The 23,991-nt window shown below is 45.5% G+C and overlaps 1 protein-coding gene across 1 annotated transcript; it reads right to left on the minus strand.

The window, feature by feature from the left end:
* Positions 1-530: 530 nt before the first annotated feature.
* Positions 531-23,753, minus strand: LOC120516731 (zinc transporter 8-like). The gene is made up of 8 exons (XM_039738617.1): positions 23,324-23,753; positions 20,757-20,935; positions 17,530-17,676; positions 12,884-13,037; positions 10,999-11,215; positions 7,297-7,402; positions 3,222-3,356; positions 531-1,084 (listed from the first exon to the last, which is right to left on the minus strand). The coding sequence occupies exons 1-8, from the start codon at positions 23,398-23,400 to the stop codon at positions 939-941; spliced, it is 1,161 nt and encodes a 386-aa protein (XP_039594551.1). The 5' UTR covers positions 23,401-23,753; the 3' UTR covers positions 531-938.
* Between the last annotated feature and the right edge of the window lie 238 nt (positions 23,754-23,991).

The following is a 23,991-nucleotide window of genomic DNA, read 5'->3' on the forward strand; positions in this document are numbered from 1 at the left end:
ATAATTAGATCAGGACCACCCTGTACTTTGTAGATTTACCGATAGTCCCCCCCACCCCCGTGGTGAGTTGCATTAAATTCATAGATAGAGGGGGACTCCCGCCAAGGCCCCCCCAACTCCCCTGTCCCCATGGTGGGTCACAAACAAACTAGTAAGTGAAAAACTGGGTGGTGACACCACAAAGGTTGGGAAACCCTGACCTGAAGTAAATGGAGACAGCCACTGAGTTTGTGACAGGGTGGGCAGGCTGAGGGGGGGACACCCCAATAGAGGAGAAGTGGGGTGGGAGTAAGACCCCGTTGGATGGTGGGTGACATTCTGCCATTTCACATCACAAGTAAACGCACCTAAAAAAGTAAAATACGAAACAAGAGAGTACACATCCTTGAGAAGTGGAAGGAATGGTGACCATGCCACTGGCCTTACCAAGCCTGTGACGACTGCTGGGTACTCGTGACCTTCCTGCCAATGCCTGCTTTGCCTTTTTCCTCACATTAGAGGCCAAAAAAAATGAAAGAAAAAACAGAAGCTACAGTGCTGAGACTTTTAATTTCATCACCGTGCACATTTCAATCTCATTTGTTTAATACTGAATTTTGAATTTATTTAAATATACCAGCTTTAAAAATGCATGGATCGGTTTAAAACATCGGTACTCACTGCACTTTTTATTATCCCGTAAAGAAAGTGAAATGTTAGCATCTGCTGGCTCTCCATAAGTGGTAGCTGAATTTTCTTCAAAAGTAGAGAACTAAGAACTAACACGAGACTCAATCACTGCGGCAGTATCTGACACTGGGGGTCCATCTGCCCACTCCATTGCCACCACTGTCGTCCTCTGCTGAGTGACAGGAGCGACAGCTCTGGAAGTGAAGTGCCAGTCCATGTCACGTGTGTCCAGTCCCTGGTTACTCTGAATACCTAATCATGAAGATGAACTAATCTTTGGGGTCCTGACAAAGCACACACTCGGGTTTCTGGTCGGCCTCTTGCTCCACTTGAATTGTGACGGAGTGGAAGCTGTAATTGTCGAAACAAGCCTGGGTCATCTCTTTAAGAGCCAGCTGGGTGTCCACAGTGTCATCTGCGGGAGGTGAAGTTAAGAAAGGAAAAGTCAGAGAGGCAAGCAGCAGACCCTCGATTCACGTCGTCGTTAATCAGCCCACCAATCAGAAGGACTGCACACGTTCAATCACACTCTCTTTAATTAATGAACTAATCCTCCAATCAGGAGCACTGTACACACTCACATATCTATCTTTAATCACCCAATCAGCAGGACTGTACACATTGACTCACATAGTCGTCTTTAATTAATAAACCAATCCGAAAGGCCTGTATGCACCCTTTAATCAATTAACCAATCAGAACAGCTGTACACATTAACTCACATATTCAATTTCTTTAATGAATGAATTAATTGATTGACTGATTGATTGATTGATTGATTATCCAATAAAGGAAACCACACAAATTCACTCATACTCACGTAATCTTTAGTCATCCAGCCAATCAAAAGGACTGTACATACTGACTCACATATTCTTTAATTAATTAATTCTCCAATCCGGAGGCCTGTACACACTAACAGATTCGTTTTTATCATTGACTAATAAGCCAATCAGGAGGCCCATACACCCTCACTCATATGTTTGCTTTATTTTTAATCAACTAACCAATCAGATGGACTGAACGCACTCCCCATATATACTTTATCGTTAATCAGTTACTTAGTCAGAAAAGCTGGCTCTTCGGCTCACATTCAATTTATATTTTAGGAATTAATTAGTAAATCAAACAGTTAGATGGACCAAGCACACTCACTTGTATATATTCATGTCATCTTTAATCAACCAATCTGAAGGCTTGTACATAATGGCTCATGTTTGTATTTTATCTTAAATCAATTAACCAATCAGGAGGACCACATGCACTCACTCACACATTCAGTTTACCTTTATTCAGTTAATTAATCATCCAATCAGAAGGACTATACACATTGACTCACACATTCATCTTTTATGACTAAACCAATCAGGAGGCCCAGACACATGCACTCATATATTTGCTTAATTTTGAATCAATTAATCAGTCAGAACAGCTGTACACATTGACTCACATTCAAAGTATCTTTAATTAATGAATTACCTAATTAACCAATCAGGTAAACCTTACACTTACTCAAGTGTGTGTGTGTGTGTGTGTATATATATATATATATACTGTATATATATAAAGTTTACATACTGTATATATATATACATACACACACACGTAACACGTCATAATATATATTCAGTCACTCAGTCGGTCAGTCAGTCATTTTCCAACCCGCTATATCCTTACACAGGGTCACGGGGGTCTGCTGGAGCCAATCCCAGCCAGCACAGGGCGCAAGGCAGGAACAAATCCCGGGCAGGGCATCAGCCCACCGCAGTAATATATATTCATGTCATCTTTAATCAACCATTCGTAAGGACTGTACACATTGACCCACATTTGTATTTTATCTGAAATGAATAAACAAAGTTCACTTTATCATGAATCAATCAGGAGGGCTGTGCGCACTCACTCACGTATTCACTTTATCTACAATCTTTTAACCAATCAGAAGGACAGGACACACCGACTCACATATTCACTTCATCTTGAAACACTCAGCCAATCAGAAGGCTGTATGAATGCAGGTGTATACTTTATCTTTGATTAATTAACCAATCAGGACTGTACATGTTGACTCACATATTCATCTTTAATCAGTCAGCCAATCAGGTGGGCTGTGCGCACTCACTCATATATTCACTTTATCTTTCATCCATTAACCAATCAGAAGGACAGAACACACCGACTCACATATTCACTTCATCTTGAATCAATCAGCCAATCAGAAGCCTGTATTCACTCTCTGGCTATTTTGCTAGTTGATTTGTTGCTCGCTATTTCAGTTAATTACTCAACAATAGAGGAGTTTCATGCTTTGCCCGATGCCCTTCTTCACAAAATGGCTCAAGTTTGCTCCTGAATGACTTTTTTCCAAACCACATGCAGAGCAGCAGATCCCGCCAGCGCACTTCATCACAGACACAACACACCAGATTTTTATTTTCCTTTTGCTTGCATGAAGCATCACTCCATGATCCTTGTGCTCACTCAGTCCTGAAGTCTGTCCGGGACGACGTGGTGGACCACCAACAGGCAGGGTCCCCACTCTGAATACTCACCGATGGCGACGTGTGCTGAGAGGACGGCCTGGTTCATGGTCAGGGCCCAGATATGCAGGTTGTGGATGGCGTTCACGCCTTTCACTTTCATTATAGTCTCTCGTACGGCGTTGTACTTGATACCTGCTGGAGCTCCTACAGCAAATAAGAACGCGAGAGAAAAGCATAATTGAACTTGGCTGTAGTTCGCTGCTGACTGGCCAATCAGTGATGACATTGAAATTATTTGAGTTAAAACTCACCTACTTAATTTCTCATTAAAAAAAGTTCATCTGAGTATTTACACGCTAACCCTTCAGAATCCCATCTGAGCTGGAAATGAAGCCCAGCAGCATCAGATGTACTGCAATGAGACCAGTGAAGATCAACAGCAGAGGTCAGTGAGGCGTTAAAGAGAGAAGAGGGGTAAGGGACCAAGGAGGGGGAGATGGACTGAAGGAGACATGACGGCATGGGGTCCAGTGTCAGCGGTGGTGGGTCTACGGCTACAGAAATGTCAGCGTCATTTAGAGGAGAGAAGAACGATACAGAGTTGAACCAGGGGCCAATGTGTGGGGGTCCTGTACTGGACTGGCACCTCATCTACAACTTTTACCCAATGCTGCCAGGATTAGTTTGACTGACAAGTTGTTTTAGTGCTGCCCACCCATCCAATATAACTCAGTAAATAAAAGCAGATAACCCAAGGTGGCCCACTCATTTACTTTACTGGCTCTCGGTTCCAGGGATTTAGCTTCAATTTCCCAGCCTGGAGACAGCGTGAGGGCACTCTGCAGATTTTCCCTGGGTCACTGTGTGTGTTCTTCCCCATCCCAAAGTGAGTTGGTGCTGCGGAGACCTGGCATCCCATCCGGAGTTAGAATGTGCCAGCATCTGATGCTTCTGAGATAAACACCAGCTCTCTCTGAGATCCTGTAATGGATGGATAGATCGAGGGCACTCACTAAGGGGCATAACTGCAGAATAAAGAATTGGGAATGGAAGGAATGCTGCAGTAATTAACGCAACGCAGGAAAACGTGCCCGTTGATTCTAATCAGGGTTGCGCTGCCATCTTCCTGCAGATCCGCTTAATGGCTCAGCCGCTCGCCAGGCTGCAGGTAGCCTGAGTTTTGTCGCAGACAACTTTCAACAAGGAATGGATTTCTTCTCAAAGTACGCCTGAAGAAAAAGGGCACTAAGCCAAACAGTTCACCCACCCCATCAGCGTGCCCTTTAAAATGACAGGTAATTTAAAGTAATAACTGTGAAGGAGAGCTTCTGCGCGGCTCAAATAATTAATCAGCACCCAATTGGCCGGCAATCGCTGAGAGTCTGCTTGAGAATGCGGAGGATGCGTGAAATTCACAGCAACGGCCAAACCATGTGTCACCCCGTCCACTCCAATCAGCCAATCCCGGTGACATTTTGAACGATTCCGTGGGCCAATCAGGGGACCTTTCTGTCTAGGAAAGTGTTTGACGATGATGACGGGTGAATAATTAGGTACGGGACAGGCAGGGTGGCACCACTTGGTGCCAACTAGTGGATGTTTGGCCAGCCTTCAGAAGCGTATGGGTTACGCTTAGGGTTCAGGCTCCATGTGTCATTTTCTTGTGTTTACTGCTCATATCCTTGTGCGGAGGTCAACGTGATGCCCCGAAAATGACAGGCAAGCAGTGTTGTGAAATAGTATTTGCCCCCGATATCCTGTATTGTTGTATTTGTTATATCTGTTTTAGTTATGTGTGTTTTATTGTTGTTTGAGTTATTGTTTTTCATGCCCAAATGTTTTTTCGTTGTTGTTGATTTTATATGTGACTTTGTGTAAAAGTAGTAATGTTGTTTGTGGTTGGCACCCCACAGGAGGCGGGGCCAGCCTTATGTCACCACTTCTGAGCCCTCCCGCTGGCTATTTAAAATTGGCTGAGAAGGCTCAGGACTTGGGGATCATTCATTTTTGGATTTGCTGTTTTTCTTGATTTATTGCTCTCTGTTTAAAGGATTCTGATTGGTGGATAAGGTTTTGGGACTTGTATGCTTAGAACTGCCTTTTAGGCAACACTGTTGTGCCTCTGCTTGCTCATATTTTTTTGTTTCTTTGACTTTTAACAGATTCTTCGTTTCCCCTTTAATACAAGCCAGTGGTTTATGGTTACCCTCCTCTTTTATGGTATTTTTTATATTTTTTTGGTATAGTTATAGTTGTTTTGCCAGTTACCCATTTTAAGCCACTGCTGGGCAGACCAGGTAAGCTTGGTTTAGGAGGTGCCACACCAATTTTGTCTTGGGGGAAACACCATATTAATAACAAAATGATTACAGGAAACATATAACAATATTTGTAAAATGATGCCCAAAATATTTAAGCAATGAATGCATCCAATACCTGTATTGCCTGTGTGCAAAGGTAACTGCCCCCTTAGTTAGTCCCTCTAACTCCTGACCAAAGTTCATTGATCATTAGAATCAGCTGAATGGACTCACTCAGCCCTTTTGGATGTAAACTTCACCATACGTATACTGACCCTCACCCCGACGGTGAAGTCATCACCGTGAGATTTCTAGAACACTACACCTCAGATAGGCCTTAAAACGGATCTTTGGCTGGGCCACACCAGAACACTCACAGACTTCTCCCAAAGCCTCTTCAGAGTTGACTTGGCCGGATGCTTCAGGTCATTGTTACGTGGAAAGGTCAGCTGTCACCCCAGTGTGAGGTGGCGCAGGTTTTCATGAAGGGCCTCTCAGGATTTAGCTGCTTTCACCCTTCTTTCAGTTCTGACTAGCCTTCCTGTCCTTACACCTACATTACATGATTCTGTTACCACCATACTTCACCATAGGATGGATTCAGGCAGATGATAAGCAGTGCCTGGTGCTTCACCAGACATGATGCTTGGAGTTCTGCCCAAAGAGTTCGATTTTTGTCTCTTCAATACAATACAACACAATACAGTTTATTTTTGTGTAGCCCAGAATCACACAGGAGGTGCCGCATTGGGCTTTAACAGGCCCTGCCTCTTGACAGCCCCCCAGCCTTGACTCTCTGAGAAGACAAGGAAAAACTCCCAAAAACCTTGTAGGGAAAAATGGAAGAAACCTTGGGAAAGGCAGTTCAAAGAGAGACCCCTTTCCAGGTAGGTTGGGAGTGCAGTGGGTGTCAAAAGAAGGGGGTCAATACAATACAATATACAGAACAGAACAAACCCTTAATACAGCAAAAAAATAAAAATTTTACAAGTACGGAGCAGAATTTAACAGTAGATGATATCACATAATAAGATTTGGATATTTTTAGAGTCCTGGAGACCTCATCCGTCAAGCTGCCTCCCCCATTTGGCCATTCCACAGCTGAAACGTTGCTCAGCCAGCCAATCCGATGAAAGGACCCCTCTTTCCCATGATTCCTGTGATCCTCCATCATTTACCATAGGCAGGCAAACAACTTGGCAGGTGGGCCATGGCACCAGACCAGAGGATCTTCTTTCTCATGCTCTCAGACTCCAGGTGGGCTGCCATATACTTATTTCTCAAGAGTGGCTTCCGTCTAGTTTGTCAGGATGCTCATTCCAAACGTCTTCCGTTTCACAATTGTTAAGGCCACTCTACTGCTGGGAACATCAAAGCTCAAATAGGTTGATCTTCTTACTCTGACCTATGCCTCACCACAGTTTGATCATGAAGGTCCTTTCAAATCTTTTCAAGTGCTTACTGAGGCTTACAGGGAAGACTGCATGTCTCGTGCCTGTGTGTTTTTCCTAAATTGAAATCAGTGCTGAAAGGAACACGTTTTGAGTCAATGAATGCAGTAAAGGAGTAAAGAAGAAAATGTCCGATGTCCCGAAACAGCTGACAGAAACTGATCTGCTCCATGCCTTCGACCAATGGAAACCAGGACTGCATTGGTGCATAATTGTGAACGGGGAATATAGTGAAGCGGACAAGCATTAGAATTGTAATACGGGTGAGCTATTGTGTCAGTCTCGTTATTTAATAGACATATATGGCTGTAACAGGGAGAGCCTACACTGGACAAGCATCCCAGACCCTAAGGATAACACAGAATGGCATTAAATCAGTAAAGCAAAGCTTACCTTCCATTAACACAAGTAAGATGTCCCGCAGAATTGTGAAAGTGGTGGCCAGCACAAAAAGGGAGAAGAGAAAGGTACAGATGGGATCTGCCATTTTATACTCTGGCTGTGAAAAGTAAGAAGACAATCATGACACAAGGCAACTTTGGGAAGGCACCCAACATAAGTTGTCAGAAGTGGATTTAGGCTCCTCCCTTAGCCCCGCCTCCTCGCCCACCCACTCATACCAATTTCAAAATGCCGCAGACGTTGTTGAGAATATCTGGTGGTGGTCCTCTACTACACACTCCCTGCAGTCCCACAGATATTCCAGGCCTTGTCACTTGTCCATTTTGTTTCATTCCAGGAAAAATGATCAGGTCACAATGTCAGTGACCTGTCTGTCACAATGTCACCCATGTTGTGTATTCAAAGCCCTTTAAATTTTCCATCTTGCTCAGTGACACTCTGATTTGTACATGCATGATCTATTGATAACAGCCCACCTCATTTAAGGGAATACATCACCCAAAAATGAAATCTGTTTGATATGAATCCTTATGGCCTATGGTTTGCGGTGATGACAAAGAAGAAAAATGTAATTTCATGTCAGACACAGGCATCTAAGGGTGGTCCTGATATGTATGCAACACACAAAGAAATAGCCCAAGTGGTGTGAGACCTCCAGACTAGCCTGTCCAGAAAAGGTCCACTCATCTGCAGCCCTGCACTGTCTGTGTCTGCCTTACACCCGACCACATGGGCGGTGTGGCTTCAAACGTTCCACAATAGAATCCAAATGTCCTCAAAGGGGAATGGATTACTGTAAAACCCTGGAGTAGAAACAGATGGGCATCAAATAATCTTTATAAAAAGGAGGATTTATTTCCAAAAAACAGAAAAATACAACAAACTTCTCAAGGAAACAAAAAAGAGGCTAAAGGAGTTGCCTAACAAACAATTCCCAAAACAAAATACTGAATTGTAACCCACAGAAGCAGAAAATCCAATGAAAATACCAATACTCCCAAATTGACATCCTAACTCCTGCAAAGTATATACAATGAACCGCAAGGGACTCCACTTGCCAGCTTTTCTTTTACGGGGCTGGGGGTGGTCCCTAGTGGTCCCCTAGTGTTATATTTCTTCCAGGGTTCCTCCTGTGGCCGGGGATTCATATTCTTGTTTTATGGATTTGTTGTTCACTTTTGGCTCCTTGTTTTATGTTAACGTTTCCTTCATGTATTGTGCGCTTTGTGCACTTTGCCTTGGTGACGATCCATGTGTTTTGTGGGTGGTCCCCCAAGAGGCAGGGCCATGTGACGATCACCACCAGCGACTGCCCTCCACCCTGTAAATCCTGGAGGGTCTCCCACGGCTCTTGACGGTTCAGTGTGTGAATGCGCACTGGGAGTTCTGGTGAGTTGGGACTTTGTGTGTGTCGGACTGCCTCAGGGTTTATGTGCTTCTTGGGTGCCAAGGAGCTTTATTGTACACCCCACCTCATTTAAAGGAATACACTACCCAAAAATGACATTTGTTTGATATGATTCCTTATGCCCTATGGCTTATAGTGATGACAGAGAAGAAATTTGAATTTCATGTCAGACACAGACGTCTAAGCAGGACTGCTATATGTCAACACACAAAGACATAGACCGAGTGGTGTGAGACCTCCAGACTAGCCTGTCCAGAAAAGGTCCACTCATCTGCAACCCTGCACAGTCTGGGTCCACCTTACACCCGACCACATGGGCTGTGTGGCTTCAGAAGTTCCAAAATTAATCAAAATTCCTCAAGAGGGAAGGGATTACTGTAAACTCCTGGCTTAGAAAGAGATGGGCATCAAAGAATCCTTGTAAAAAGCAGGATTTATTTCCAAAAAACAGAAAAACATACAAGGAAACAAAAAAGAAGCCAAAGGATTTGCCAAAGAGACGATCTGAAAACCAACAATTCTCAAAACAAACTACTGAACTGTAGGCCTCAGAAGCAGAAACTCCAATGAAGATCACAATGCAATCCAAACTGACATCCTAACTCCAGCAAAGCATTTGCAATGAACTGCAAGGGACTCCACTTGCCAGCTTTTCTTTTACGGGGCTGGGGGTGGTCCCTAGTGGTCCCCTAGTGTTATGTTTCTTCCAGGGTTCCTCCTGTGGCCGGGGTTTCATATTCTTGTTTTATGGATTTGTTGTTCACTTTTGGCTCCTTTTTTTTATGTTAACGTTTCCTTCATGTATTGTGCGCTATGTGTACTTTGCCTTGGTCATGTCCCATGTGTTTTGTGGGTGGTCCCCCAAGAGGCAGGGCCATGTGACGATCACCGCCAGCGACTGCCCTCCACCCTGTAAATCCTGGAGGCTCCCCCACAGCTCTTGACAGTTCAGTGTGTGAATGCGCACTGGGAGTTCTGGTGAGTTGGGACTTTGTGTGTGTCGGACTGCCTCAGGGTTTATGGGCTTCTTGGGCTCCATTGTATGGAAGAGTATTTTGTGAAAGTGTATTTTATGAAGATTTTTCAAGGTCCATTTGTATCAAGGGCTTGGATGGTGTTGCCCCCAGTGGCCATTATTGGAAGTGCTTTAGAAACTTTTGGGCCTTATGTGCTGTCACAGGTGGCCGAGACACCTCTTTCCTGGAAGGATTGGGGGGAAGCAAGCCTGGTCAGAGTGTTAATGACGCTAGATGGGCTTTATGGGAGATGGAGTTGGACACAGCCCTGTTGGGATCCAGAGGTGCCGCCAAGGGGCACTGCAGCTATTCCTGAGCCCGTGTGGGTGCTTCTTCTGCCACACCCGGAAGTGCTGCCAGACGTGGGTGCCTTATATAAGGGGCCAGCAGACAACAGTCGGTGTACCAGAGTCGGGTGGAAGGTGGATGAAGCTTGCCAAGGAGGAGTGGAGGAGAAAAGAGAGAAAGGAAAGAGGAAAATTGTGATGGTGATGCTGATTGTGTTTGTGTATTGGGGCTGTTCTGGGCTCGTGGGATCGGGGAAGACGTTCTCCCTCAGTGAAGAAAAATAATAATGAGTTTATAAGTGTGCCTCCCATGACTGTCTGCGTCGGGTTGGGTGGCTGGCACACCCCGTATTGGTTCTGTCACAGTGCTTTGGAATTCTCAAGTTCACGACACCTAGCAGTGATGAACAGGGTGGTCCTGCAGGGTGGTCCACCCCAAAACACAGCGAACATAATGGCATTTAAAGAAACAGTACCTAAAGAATTTGCAATATGGGAAACACAGCTATTAAATGATAAATGAACAGAACAATATCAACAGGAACAATCACAATGAATGATTCAAACTGAAAAATGAATGGAAAAGACAAGGAAAAGGGATGTAAAGATAAACCAGGGAAGGAACAAAGGGTAACAGCGACCTACACGGGACCACAGCAGACAACTGAGAAAGGCCCATGAAAACTTCTCACGTTACTTTTGACTCGTGATCCCCACGTCAAGCCGTCCTGCTGTATGCGCACGACGTGTAAAACGCATGTATTGTGTGCTAAAATATTATTAAATAAAAATCACCGGAAAGTCAGAGCAGCACCCAAACGCACAGGAAGAAACTTTTGAGTTGAGGACCAAGGAATGAGGGGGTGAAGGGGTTCTTCAAGTCCAAAGCGCCATCCAGCTGGTGAACCTAATAAAGTGGCCACTCCCCACATAAACGTGAAAAGGGCGCCTTGTGTGTGTGTTGTGCGTTTTTACGACTGACCTTAAAGAAAATGATGATGGCGCTGACAAGCACGCTGATGCTCTGCAGGAGATCGCCGACCACGTGAACAAAAGCCGCTCTCACGCTGGCATTAGGCTGAGGCCGCTTCTTCTCTCCTCTCTCCGTGGCGCACTTCTCAACGTCATTGTCATGGGAGTGGTTGCTGTGCCCTCCATGGCTGTGCCCATGCCCAGACTGGTGAAGCACCAGGCCCATTCTGGTGAGAGAAGACAAACAAAATGGATGTGCGAGGTGGACAGTGCTGTGCCCGTGCCATCATAGCGTTACTTTTGTCATATTTTGTTCTTTGCCGCTTTGTGCTCACATCATTTCCATTCATTTTGTCCCCCTCATTACCCTAGAATGACAAAGTGGAAACAGGAGTGTAATAAATTTATTAAAAATAAGAAACGGAAACATCCCATTGCCACGAGTACTTGGACCTTCTGCTTGGACTCAGGTGCGTCCCACCCCATTGATCATCGCTGTGATGTTTCTACATCTCGTGTGGAGTCCACTTGTGGTCATCTTGATTGATTGGCTATGATAAGGGGAGGCACACACATCTCTATAGGAGGTCCACAGGTGGGCAAAAAAAACAAGCCATGAGGTCCACAAGCCTGCAGAGACCCAGGGAAGGCCACAGAAATGAAGGGTCACAAGAGCACAGGGGGCTCTGCAATTCAGACATGGAAGACATGAACAGCCACAACTCTACAGCTGGGTGCCTGGCCAAAGTTAACACTTGGAGGTGATCGAGAACCAGGTGGTCTAAGGAAACCAAGACTGAGAGGTGGAGATGGTCAGGCACGAATCATCACCTGTGCAATGCCATTCTAACAGTGAAGCATGCTGGGACTGGTAGAGCAGACAGCATTATGGGAAAGCTGAACGGAGCAGTGTGGAACACTCAGGACCTCTGACCAGGCTGAATGGACACCTGCCTACAGGACAAAGCAAACACAACACAGGAGCAGCTTAGGGACAATCCCGGGAATCCTGGGAAGGCGGTTAAGATACCCAGGCTTCGAAAAAATCCCTGTCCACCATCAGACTCCAGCTGAACTGACACAGCTGGGGAGGATCTGCGGAGAAGGATGGCAGAAAATCCCAAAATCCAGGTGAGTGTGACATTTGTGGCATCAAACGCAACAACAAGACTGGAAATGCTACCACAATGAAGTACTGAGTGAAGAATCCGAATACTCGTGTCAATGACATCTTCAGTGGGGTATATTTAATAAACTTGACAACAATTCTACAATCCTGTTTTCAGTTTGACATTCTGGGGTACCGAGTGTTGTTTGGTGAGAGAAAAAAGAATTGAATTGATTTGGGCAAAAGGCTACAACTTCACAAGACGTGACAAAAGTGACGGGGTCTGAAAATGTTATAGAGGCACTCTGTCTACTTATCTAATCCTGCCAACTACGCTATCATCCATTATCTATCTATCTATCTATCTATCTATCTATCTATCTATCTATCTATCTATCTATCTATCTAGCCAACTACGCTAAAACATCTATCTATCTATCTATCTATCTATCTATCTATTAATCTTGCCAACTAGGCTAAAACATCTACAGTATCTATCTATCTATCTATCTATCTATCTATCTATCTATCTATCTATCTATTAATCTTGCCAACTACGCTATCTATCTATCTATCTATCTATCTATCTATCTATCTATCTATCTATCTATCTATCTATTATATAGTGCCTTTCATTTCTCTGCCCATCATTTATATGTACTATTTTTCAATTAGCTCTTAAATACCAATCGTGTACTTTAATGGCACTGCTACGACTCTTCTGGTTCGTTTTTTCAGCCCTTTTACAACAATGTGAATAACAAATCAAAGAAAGAGCAGAACTCACATAACGTTGGCTAAGACGGCGCAGCCGGAGGTGATGAGCATGATGGTGCCCTCAATGGTGTAGTCGTCATTTATGAGCCTCTCACAGGCCAGGTACACAAGGACGCCGGTTACCAGCCAGATTGTGAAGACAGACAGCAGGGCTCCCAGGATTTCTAAAGGAAAATCAAAGGGCGGCTATAAAGCTGACTTCTAGTACAACGTAACATCCTCTCATTTTGTATTGTGGATGGAATTTAGACGGAGGCATATAGTTCAACATTTGAAAGGCCGCACTGCGATTTGTCTTACGCATCTTTGACGTCCACGAGAGACGATTAAAGTGTCATCACAGAGGCAAAAACTGAGCGACTCTGACTCCGTATTCCTAAAATTCCAGACCCCAGTGACCACTAATCTGAGTTTCCTCCATTGCTGTATCAAAATGTTTGCAGGAGAATGTGTTTGGAGTCCGTTTCAGGCTAAACAAAGGCCTGTGGTCTCTTTGCTGGCCAGCTGTGCCAGTGAGGTGCGCCAGTGGGTCAGTGTGGCATGCCAGGCAGGTAGTCAGCATGAAGGTCACAGGGTAGCAGGTTGTGAAGAGAAGAGATTGAAATGAAAGAGCAGAAGAACCACAGAACTTCTAAATAAATACGTCTGTCTTGCGTTTGGTTTGCACGTCTCTGCCATAAATGAAATGATCAGTTCAAAACCAGAAAGACTTGACTAGATAATAAGAAATAAAAAGGCTGCGGCAACAGAGAAGAGGAGCGAAGTCAATGCCAAGGAGAAGGAGTGCAGTGATGGGGGGCAGTAGGGGATTGGGGGCTAACTTGACCTTACAAAAAAGTCTCCTTCATTCTGTCATCTTCTCAAGTGTCCATCAAAAAGAGACAGCGGAGCTGGGAGCGAACATCTCCGAGAGATTATTGCTTCATAAATGAAGACATATGCTTTTTTAATAGCGCCCCTTTAATGCATATTTGATGCTGGCGTTAGGATTCCGCGACCGTTTAATTTGAGTGCGGCAATTGCATCTTTAATAAATCTCATTTTAATGCCAGCCACTGCTGTCCTTAAAAAAAAAAAAAAAAAAAAAAGGCCCATGAAACAAAACCGCCGAGGAGCGCCTGCCGGACCGTGGAGGAGAGCAGCTTTTGATAAATAGGACGCGCTGTTTACGACTTAATGTTGGCATAAATATTTGATTCATTCACTCTGCACTCTGCATTAAAGATCGCAAGATCAATGACCCGGGATGGTGGCTCATGTCAGCCAATAATTCTGTCACTGAGCGCCGCGTCTCTTTATGCAGATTTACCTTCTCAAGGCTCGAGACTTAAACAACAGCCAGGCTTTTAATATGCCGAGACGCTCCCAGTTCAAGTCCAGGGACACGGCGGGGGCGATGTAACGCCTGGCAGACATTAATATTTAAAGATGCGCCTCGGGCTTATTGTTATGCCCACACGTTCATTTGTGGGATAACCTTCAGCGAAAAGGAACTGCGAAAAAGAAGACATAAAAATTCAAAAGCGTGACCCGTGACACTCAATGTAAAATAAATAAATAAAAAAAGGTCTTCTGGTCACCTTTCGTAAAATGTTCATTTTTTGTTATTTTTGTAACATTTTTATTAATATTATATGATATGCCATCATTTAAAACGAGTTAGTTGGGCTTTATGGACATTAGTGACACCCCTCCATTGGCACAGTGTGTTGTATTTCTGTGAATCTACGGGACACACGCGCGTGTGGATGTGTATCTGTACGCTGTATATACACCAGGGACGTCCAAAAAGTTTCCGCACCTTTAGATTTTCAGGAAGAGCGGTGATCGGGCGCGTCTGAGAGTTTCATGTGACCAGTTCTGTCTGGCATGCGGGCCAGCCTTGCAGTTTAGTCTCAGAGTTGTCACCCTGTGGTGAAGACGGCTGCCAAACTTAGAAATTGCACCAAAGAGGAACAGAGCTCTGTCCAAAGCTTTGTGTGCCGGGAGCACCAACTCATCTCCGCATGTGTGCTCAGGATGGCGATCAAGTCATATAGTCGTGTGAAATGTTCGAAAATGGCCGCGAAAATGAATGTGATGTGACAGCAGCGGTGCATCGGTGGTTACGCGCTCCAATTAAAACATTTTAGCTGATGGCATTAAAAAGTTGGTATGACGCTGTGGAAAATCGAATCGCAAAGGGCTGGTGACGATGTAGAAAAGTGATGTCATTAGTTTTTGAAATTCTTAATAAACAGAGGTAAAAAAGTGCGGAAACTTTCTGAACATCCCTCGTTTATGTTTGTGTGTGTGTATATATATATATATATATTATACCAGCCACTCCCCGCGGCTTCATCTGCGCATTAGTGAAACAGGACAGTGATGAGGCCCCGCCCAGCTCTCTAGTCCTGACGTCACTCTTCCTCCTCCCCTCGGCCCACATTCTCAGATTAGTGTGAACGTTTCGCTCCTGCAAGTGAACTAGAATTCTTAGCACAATGAGAGAAGTCGCAAAAGCAACCCATAATGTTCAAGCAAATGACAGAAAATAAAAGATCTAAATCCGTGAAGTAGTTCTCTCGTTCGCAAACTGGTTACACATGAGTCGGGAGGTGTCTCTCCGATTCGCGATAATAAATCGGTACCGCAAGCGAACTATGATACTGAGCGCAATGAGAAATTCGCAAAATCAACAGAATGTTCAAGCTATTTTATAGAAAAAAACCCGATCTAAATCCGTGAAAAGCGGACAGACATACAAACAGGTCTAAAAAAAACTATAAGAAGTTTCACCCTTGGACCATGAAATTATTAAAAAAGTTTGTTAGCGAGCACCTATGGGCCAAGGGTAACCTACATTCCAGATTTCAAGTCCTAAGTCCTCCTGGTTCAGGAGATTTCGTGATGAGTGAGTCAGTGGGATTTGGCTTTTATTAGTATAGATACATAGATATATGGTATCACTTTAGAGTAGGTGTCCCTAATTACACTGTACTTACCATCTAATTACTTAAATAATTCCAGAATAACTAGGTGTTATTACCTTGCACTTACTGTGTAATACCATGTAACACTATAATTAATCATTTTTAAAAGTACGTATGTACATAAACTGTAGAATAACAATTACAATAGCGCGCTTGACCACAGCGTTACATAATGTTGGTGTTACACAGTAAATACAAGTTAATAACACCTAGTTACTGTGTAATTATACAGGTAATTACATGGTAAGTACAGTGTAAGTAGGGACACCTAATCTAAAGTGATACCATATTTATTTATACTGTACATACATACATAACAATCAGAGAAGTGCGACCTGTTTTGCTCTCCAAGGACGTTATGCAGAAGGTTTTTCTGGCACTTGATTAAGAGATGGTGCGAATGCACGATTGGCAAAACGTCCTAACTGAAAGGGGACAAGAGGTGTCACTAGTAAGCACAAGGGGCTGTGCAGACCCCCTAAAGGAACATGCAATTTGGGTGCTGCCTTTGAAATCTGTCCAAACAAACAGACCCCAAGGGGCTACTACATGGACTTCTGGTCCAGTAACCCTGGAGCAAATGTAAGGGTAGCCCTTGTGACGGGTGGCCATGGCCATTACTCGACCGTGTCACCAGCTGGATCAAAGGACCGGGGGAGAAGGCATCTGCAAGGCACTACCACTCTCAGGGTGCTAGAAGGCAGCCCTCCTAAGGGGCTATGGCACCATGGATTCCCAGAGGGCATGCTGGGAGTTGGATTTTGGGAGTTTGGAACCTGTTGGGTTCCGTGGGGGCCACAGGGGGAGCTGCAGATCCTTACAGGGGGCTTTCACCACACCTGGAAGTGATTTGAGGTCCGATTAATGAGCCACCTGGAACACTCCAGGGGTCTGCTTAAAAGGAGCCGCCTCACCCCATTCAGAGAGCGAGAGGTGGGAGGAAGGTGGATGAAGCTTGCTGGGAGAGGAGGACTGGAGACAGACAACAAGGAGAGAAGAAGAAGGAGTGTGTGTTTGGCGTTAATGTACTGTGCTGTTGTGGGGTGCGAGGGAGACGCGCGCCACGTGTGTGGTGCTGATCTCGTGTCTCTGCCTGTCTGTGTCGGGGTTGGGGCAGCAGGAACGCCCCTGGTTTCCATACCCTTAATAACGGGATTAGTTCTGGAGGTATGCTGGATGTGTTAAGCCATCTCACCAGAAAGTAGCAGCAGTTGTAGTGGTGGTCCTCATACTGTCACATGTACAGAGTCTGTTGAAATGCTGACCATCGTTTAACACGCGGGCAGCTCTGCAGTGCCACGAGAAACAAGAAGGCGTTCAACTGCCGAACTTTACCGGAAATTACCTGATGTCCTCCTTACAGGATCATCACAGAATGGAGACCTGGGCACATCTGTGGCAGAAAGGTGGGTAGGAAAGAGGAAGAGACAGAGAATGAAAGTAGGGTGATGCAGAAGAGAAAGGCGGGCAGACGGACAAGCCACCAAAACTGGCAGGCAGGTGACAAAGACCTGCATTGGCAAAGCCCAGAGTGGCACCAGCCGATTCCTAACTTTCCTCTTTTATTGCTGATCCCTGCCCTTTATAATTCTTACTGCTTTGGCTGCCTTGTCCTTATTCTGTTCAGAGGGGATACTAAGAGCGCAGGGCACCCTCTAGTGGTCCCTGGAGCCAATTACATTACCAGCCCTGTGCCATCCGTAGTTCATTCTCTTTGTTGCAGGCCTTGAAGATAACCAGAGAGAGCAGAGGCTGATCATGAAGCTGGTGAAGTCCACGAGGAGGTGGGCTGCATCTGTCATAACGGCCAAGCTACCTGCAACGTAGCCACCTGTAGAGAGAAAAGAAGGGACCGTGTTTGAGGGTCTTGGCAAAGACTAGCAAGTCTACTGATTACGTCGGACAACAAAGAGTCTGCGGGTAAAATGTGTGAGTTCTGGCCTGTTGATCACCAAAATCATCTTTAAATTTTAATATCACATATTGGCGCATTGGGCAGCACGGTGGCACATTGGGCGGCACTGCTGCCTCGCTGTTAGGAGACCCAGAATCGCTTCCTGGGTCATCCCAGCGTGGAGTTTGCATGTTCTCCCCGTGTCTGCGTGGGTTTCCTCCCACAGTCCAAAGACATGCTGGCAATTCTAAATTGTCCCCAGTGTGTGTGTGTGTGTGCGCGTGTGTGTGTGTGCCCTGTAGTAGGTTGGCACCCTGCCCGGGGTTTGTTTCCTGCCTTGTGCCCTGTGCTGGCTGGGATTGGCTCCAGCAGACCCACATGACTCTGTAGTCAGGATATAGCGGGTTGGATAATGGATGGATGGACATTTTCTTTATGAATTGTGACAATTATTTAAAAAGTGCCTGGATTCACCTCCCGGGTCCTCCCATGTTCTCATGGGTGGTCTTGTGGCCTCGGACCCCCTGCAAATTTTATTTTTTCTCCAGCTGTCTGGAGTTTTTTTTGTATTTTTTGTCCTCCCTGGCCATTCCCTGAACATGCCATGTAAATATAAAGATGTAATGGGAACGATGAGCTGGTACGTCCCCATTGTGTTCCTGTTAATACATTTAATTTGATGGTTTTTCTCTTTTATTTCCACCATCATTATCATAATTGCTAAATGCAGTGTTACCGATTTGCAATTTATTACAACAGATATTATTTAATCCTATCCATCCATCCTCTTCCGCTTATCCGAGGTCGGGTCGCGGCGGCAGCAGCTTGAGCAGAGAGGCCCAGACTTCCCTCTCCCGGTCACTTCTTCCAGCTCTTCAGGGAGAATCCCGAGGCGTTCCCAGGCCAGTTGAGAGACGTAGTCCCTCCAGCGTGTCCTGGGTCTTCCCCGGGGCCTCCTCCCGGTTGGACGTCCCCAGAACACCTCACCAGGGAGGCAACCACGAGGCATCCTGATCAGATGCCCGAGCCACCTCATCTGACTCGTCTCAATGCGGAGGAGCAGCGGATCTACTCTGAGCTTCTCACCCCGTCTTTAAGGGAAAGCCCAGATACCCTGCGGAGGAAACTCATTTCAGCCGCTTGTATTCGCGATCTCGTTCTTTCCGTCACTACCCATAGCTCATGACCATAGGTGAGGGTAGGAGCGTAGATCGACTGGTAAATTGAGAGCCTTGCCTTTTCACCACGTCAGGCCGATGCAGAGCCCAACATCACTGTGGATGCCGCACCGATCTGCCTACCAACCTCACGCTTCGTTCTTCTCTCACTCGTGAACAAGACCGCGAGATACTTGAACTCCTCCACTTGGGGCAGGATCTCACCTCCACCTTTTCCGGCTGAGGACCATGGTCTCGGATTTGGAGGTGCTGATTCTCATCCCAGCCGCTTCACACTCAGCTGCGAACCGACTCAGAGAGAGCTGAAGATCACGGCCTGATGAAGCAAACAGGACAACATCATCTGCAAAATGTGAGTCCCCCAAACCGGACCCCCTCAACACCCTGGCTGCATCAAGAAGTTCTGTCCATAAAAGTTAGGAACAGAATCGGTGACAAAGGGCAGCCCTGGCGGAGTCCAACTCTCACTGGAAACGGGTTCGACTTACTGCCGGCAATGCGGACCAAGCTCTGACACCGGCTGTACTGGGACCGAACAGCCCTTAACAATCTAATCCTAACACGTTTTCTATATTTTAAGGTGACTGTAACTCTTTTCACTTTGCACGTAATCTCGGTAACACACAGTCAGTCAGGTTCCAACCCGCTATAGCCTAACTGCAGGGTCACAGGGGTCTTCTGGTGCCAATCCCAGCCAACACAGGGCATAAGGCAGGAAACAAACCCCGGGCAGGGTGCCAGCCCACCGCAGGGTAACGCACATGTAATCATGAAAAAGTTCCACCACCATTTTGGACCTTCCTAAAATATCATCTTAATATAAAGTTTGATTATAAATAGAGATCAGTGATTGTGTATCGAGATTATCAATTAGATTTGAGAAATATCGCTCAACTGCCAGGGGTTCTCATGAGCTTTTCCTCCATCTCAATATACGAGAAAGCCTCTGTTTTCTTTTTGTCCTCTCCATCCTGATTGGCCGATCTCATTCTGTCTCGAGTATTTCTGGACCCTCGTTATTCCTTTTTTGATGATCTCTCGCTTTCAATGACCCCCAAGCATTTTTGCGTGTCCTTAAAGGATTTTCGATGGGTAGGGGGACGAGTTGCCATTTTTTTTTTGGTTTTCTCCTCTGTTTTGAGGAATGGGTTGGAAAAGAACAACGAGGGGTTGAGCGTATAGGTCTTGTGAGCACACAGAGCCCCAAACCCAATACACAGCAATACGCCACACGTCACTGAATACAATAAAAGCTGCTCATTCACGCTGGGAATCGCCTCTTCAAAGTCCAGCTGCACAAGCCCGCTGAGTTCTCGCCGTTCTACAAAAAGCCAAACATCTCTTCCTCCTGTCTGCCTCCCGAGTCTGACTCACTTATATGAGGCAGTGGGCTCCCCCTTAAGTCGGACCCCGTGGGACACCATGTCTTCGAGGGAGCACTTCTGGGCCATAGAGAAAGTAGGGAGGTCCTCCCGAGAGAGTGCCCTCTATTGATACCCTGGGACCCCGACAGGGCTGCACTCCTAAGCACCCCTGCGGGTGTCCCCACTGGGTTGCCACATGAGGACCACTGCCACCTCCCATATGCGGCATGGATCCTCGGCTTCTATTAGTCCATCCGCTACATCCTCCTAATTTATTTTTCTGCCCCGCCAGACATTTTATGGGGCCAATAAATGACCCTCCTTCCTAGCCTGTTCTCCTCCTACAGCGTATTCGAGGCCCAGCTCCACGTTGGTGGCAGATTATAAAACACAAATATCAACAGAGGAGTGAGAGTAAAATGTTCAGTGCCAACGAAGGTGTGAAGAGCAGAGGAGCAGCGGCGAAGAGACCCACCAGCAATTTCGGCCACCATAAACACCAGGCAGATTGCCGAAGCCGCGAAGAGTCGACATCTCGCTTGCTTTCGTTCCTTCTTGCGATTCTTCAGGGATTTGCTCTTATCGTGACAGTGCTTAAGTTCGTTGGAGTCAGAAAGCTCAGGGTCTTCACACACGCGGTCATCCTTCGAGAGGCTGCAGACAACAAAAAAAGATAAGAAGAAGAAGGCCGTGGATCAATTTAAGAACGAGTGCGGACGACAGTGACCTGAAGAGCAGGACCTGTAGATAAAGACGAGATAAAGATTTACAAGAACGACTGAAAGCTGATATCTGGTGCACCTCAATCTACTGTGACCACATGGGGGCACCAGAGAGCCCCAAACCACAGACACAGCAAACGACCCGACGCTGAGTGAATTCAATTAAAGATTTTTATTTCACAATCACCTCTCAGGTGTAAGCCACAAATAAAGCCCAGTAAACCAACAAGTCTTCCTCTGAGTTGTGCCCACTGCCCCCCGACTCCTAGAGCTCATTTTAATGTGGACCCAGGGGCGTGGCCAGCTGGAAGTACTTCCGGGTTATATGAAAGTAAGGGAAGTCCCTCCCCCACCACGTCCACTATCACCCCCCTCCCCCCACTTGCTGTCATTCCAATATAGGAAGAGCTGGGAGTTGGATGTTCACTTTGGAACCACCATTATGATATAAAGATCAGGCATAAACCCACAATGAGGTCTGAGTTAAAGAATATTACAATGTGATATGAGAAATGGGATCTCCTGCCACAGTGAAGCCCAAAAATGGGGAGCAGACCTTTGAAAAACTCACAGAAAATGCCAGACCAGCCCTCAAAAGGGAAAAGACCTCACCCTGAACTCAAAAGGCAGGCTTTCCAGCCTGCACAGGCCTAAAAATACAATTAAAGCTTTTAAAGATCCAAAGATTTCAAAACGTCCATTTTCTAAAGCTGATCTCATCAGACAAATTCAATGACTGCTTTAGTGTGCAAACCAGTTTGCTAACAGAACAACAAAGTGCAGGCCGTAACAATTAACAATGAAGTAAACTGCACAACTTTTGAACTACAGTTATTTAAAAAAATCTCTTCATCTACCCATCCATTTTCTCATTCTGCTTTGTCCATTACTAAATCAGGGGAGCACCCCAGCAGCAGCTAACACTGGAGACAAGTCCACCACAGGCCACAAGACTGAGGCACATCAGGAACGAATGGAGACAAAAACATGGAAAACATCTGGTTAACCAGTCTAATGCGTAATGATGTGCATAATTAGCAGAAAATGAAGGAAAGAGTGTTAATCCTAAAAAACAAAGACGCCATTTAATGAAATAAACTTCAGGGATCAGCGGCCACTTCTACACATGGAAAGAAGGATGGGGGGATTGTAAAGGAATGTCACATGACACGTGATGTGGTCAGGTCTCTAAGCGGTCTTATGATCTAAGGGCGGCTGGTGGGGGCAGCGCATTTTGAAACTTTTAACAGAGTTAAAACTAGATAGATAGATAGATAGATAGATATGAAAGGCACTATATGATAGATAGATAGATAGATAGATAGATAGATAGATAGATAGATAGATAGATAGATAGATAGATATATGAAAGGCACTATATAGATAGATAGATAGATAGATAGATAGATAGATAGATAGATAGATAGATAGATAGATATGAAAGACACTATATAGTAGATAGATAGATAGATAGATAGATAGATAGATAGATATGAAAGGCACTATATGATAGATAGATAGATAGATAGATAGATAGATAGATAGATAGATAGATAGATAGATAGTGTAGTTGGCAGGATTAGATAGATTAGACTGGAACTATATAATAGATAGACAAGAATAAAGGCACTATATATAATCAACAGAGAGACAGTTACAATGCCACTATGTAAAATAATAAATCAAGCAGAACGACACTATACTACAGAAAGACAGATGGACAGATGAAGCAATACAATTACTGTACAGTTGTTACAAGTTAACATGCCTACATAGTATCACCCATTCATTGTCTGACTAGCTAATCTAAGCCAGGGTCCATTGTTCTTACACAGCCCTGTAAGTAACTTTTGATTGCGTCCTATTCCAGTTTAGGACACCTACCGGCCTGAGCCTGTCCCCACTGCACTTAATGTAAGGAAGGAGGCAGCCCTGGCTATCGACCACCCACACCTACTCACAGGCAGTCAGCTTAACTGTATTCTTACGTAAACACCCACGCACACCGGCAGAACGTGCAGACCCCAAGCAGGGCTGACCTCCACACTGGGCTCGCCCGCCAGTGAAATGCCGAAAACTCACAGGCGGACAGAATGCAGGACGTCATCACAGCGCAGTCTTTGTACCTTCTAGTAGTTTGGAATGCTTGTCACTTACGCCCTTGCGCCTCCGAGTGACTCTTTGACTAGAAGACCCCTTTAGCGAGGTCAGCTAAACTGTTCTCAAGACGGTAACCGCGGCTGTGATCTCCATTCATTAAATGCCCCCAAACGCTAGGCACTCAAGCGCAGCAGAGGCCGCCGAGCCGCGCGCTCCCTACCTGCCCATGGTCACCGTGTATCTGGCCGCCCGTTGGTCTCCGACTAGGTGGGACCGCTCGCCATCCTTTTTGAACATCGCGATTGCGACCGTTGAGTTCTGAAGCGCCTCTTCCAAATGTTGTCAACTTTACAGAATGTCAGATTTTCTAACTCGTCCGTCGACTTCGTTACTTTTTGCGGTAAACGACCTGATCCTTCATTTACTCCGCACAGAGCAGGCACCGAATTCCCGTGTCGCGCAATGGACTCCGCCAGGTGTTTTATTCGACTTATTAATTTACAACAACAGCTCATCTGCTGCTTATCTCATCTCGAAGGTTACGTCCTGACCGAACAACAACAACAAGTAGGAGAATTAAAACGGGACTCCAACTTGACTTCGACGGCCGAACTTTGTTTCCCCCCTCGGAAGCTGCGCATATTTGTAGCCTTGTGACTTGGGCCCGTGTGCAAAGCTGCAGGCGAGTCGCGGAACTCTGGACCGAAAAAGAGGGGGAGAGAGAGGAGGAGAGAAAGAAAAAGAGGGAGTGAGAGAGAGAGAGGGTGCATGAGAGAAAGAGAGAGAGACAGAGGGGGAGAATGAAAGAGATGGTGAGATTGAGAGAGAGGAGAGAAAGAAAGAGAGGAAGTGAGAGAGGAGAGAGGAGGAGAGAAAGAAAGAGAGGGA

The sequence above is a fragment of the Polypterus senegalus genome, chromosome 16 (genome assembly GCF_016835505.1).
Source record: "Polypterus senegalus isolate Bchr_013 chromosome 16, ASM1683550v1, whole genome shotgun sequence".
Lineage (NCBI taxonomy): Eukaryota > Metazoa > Chordata > Cladistia > Polypteriformes > Polypteridae > Polypterus > Polypterus senegalus.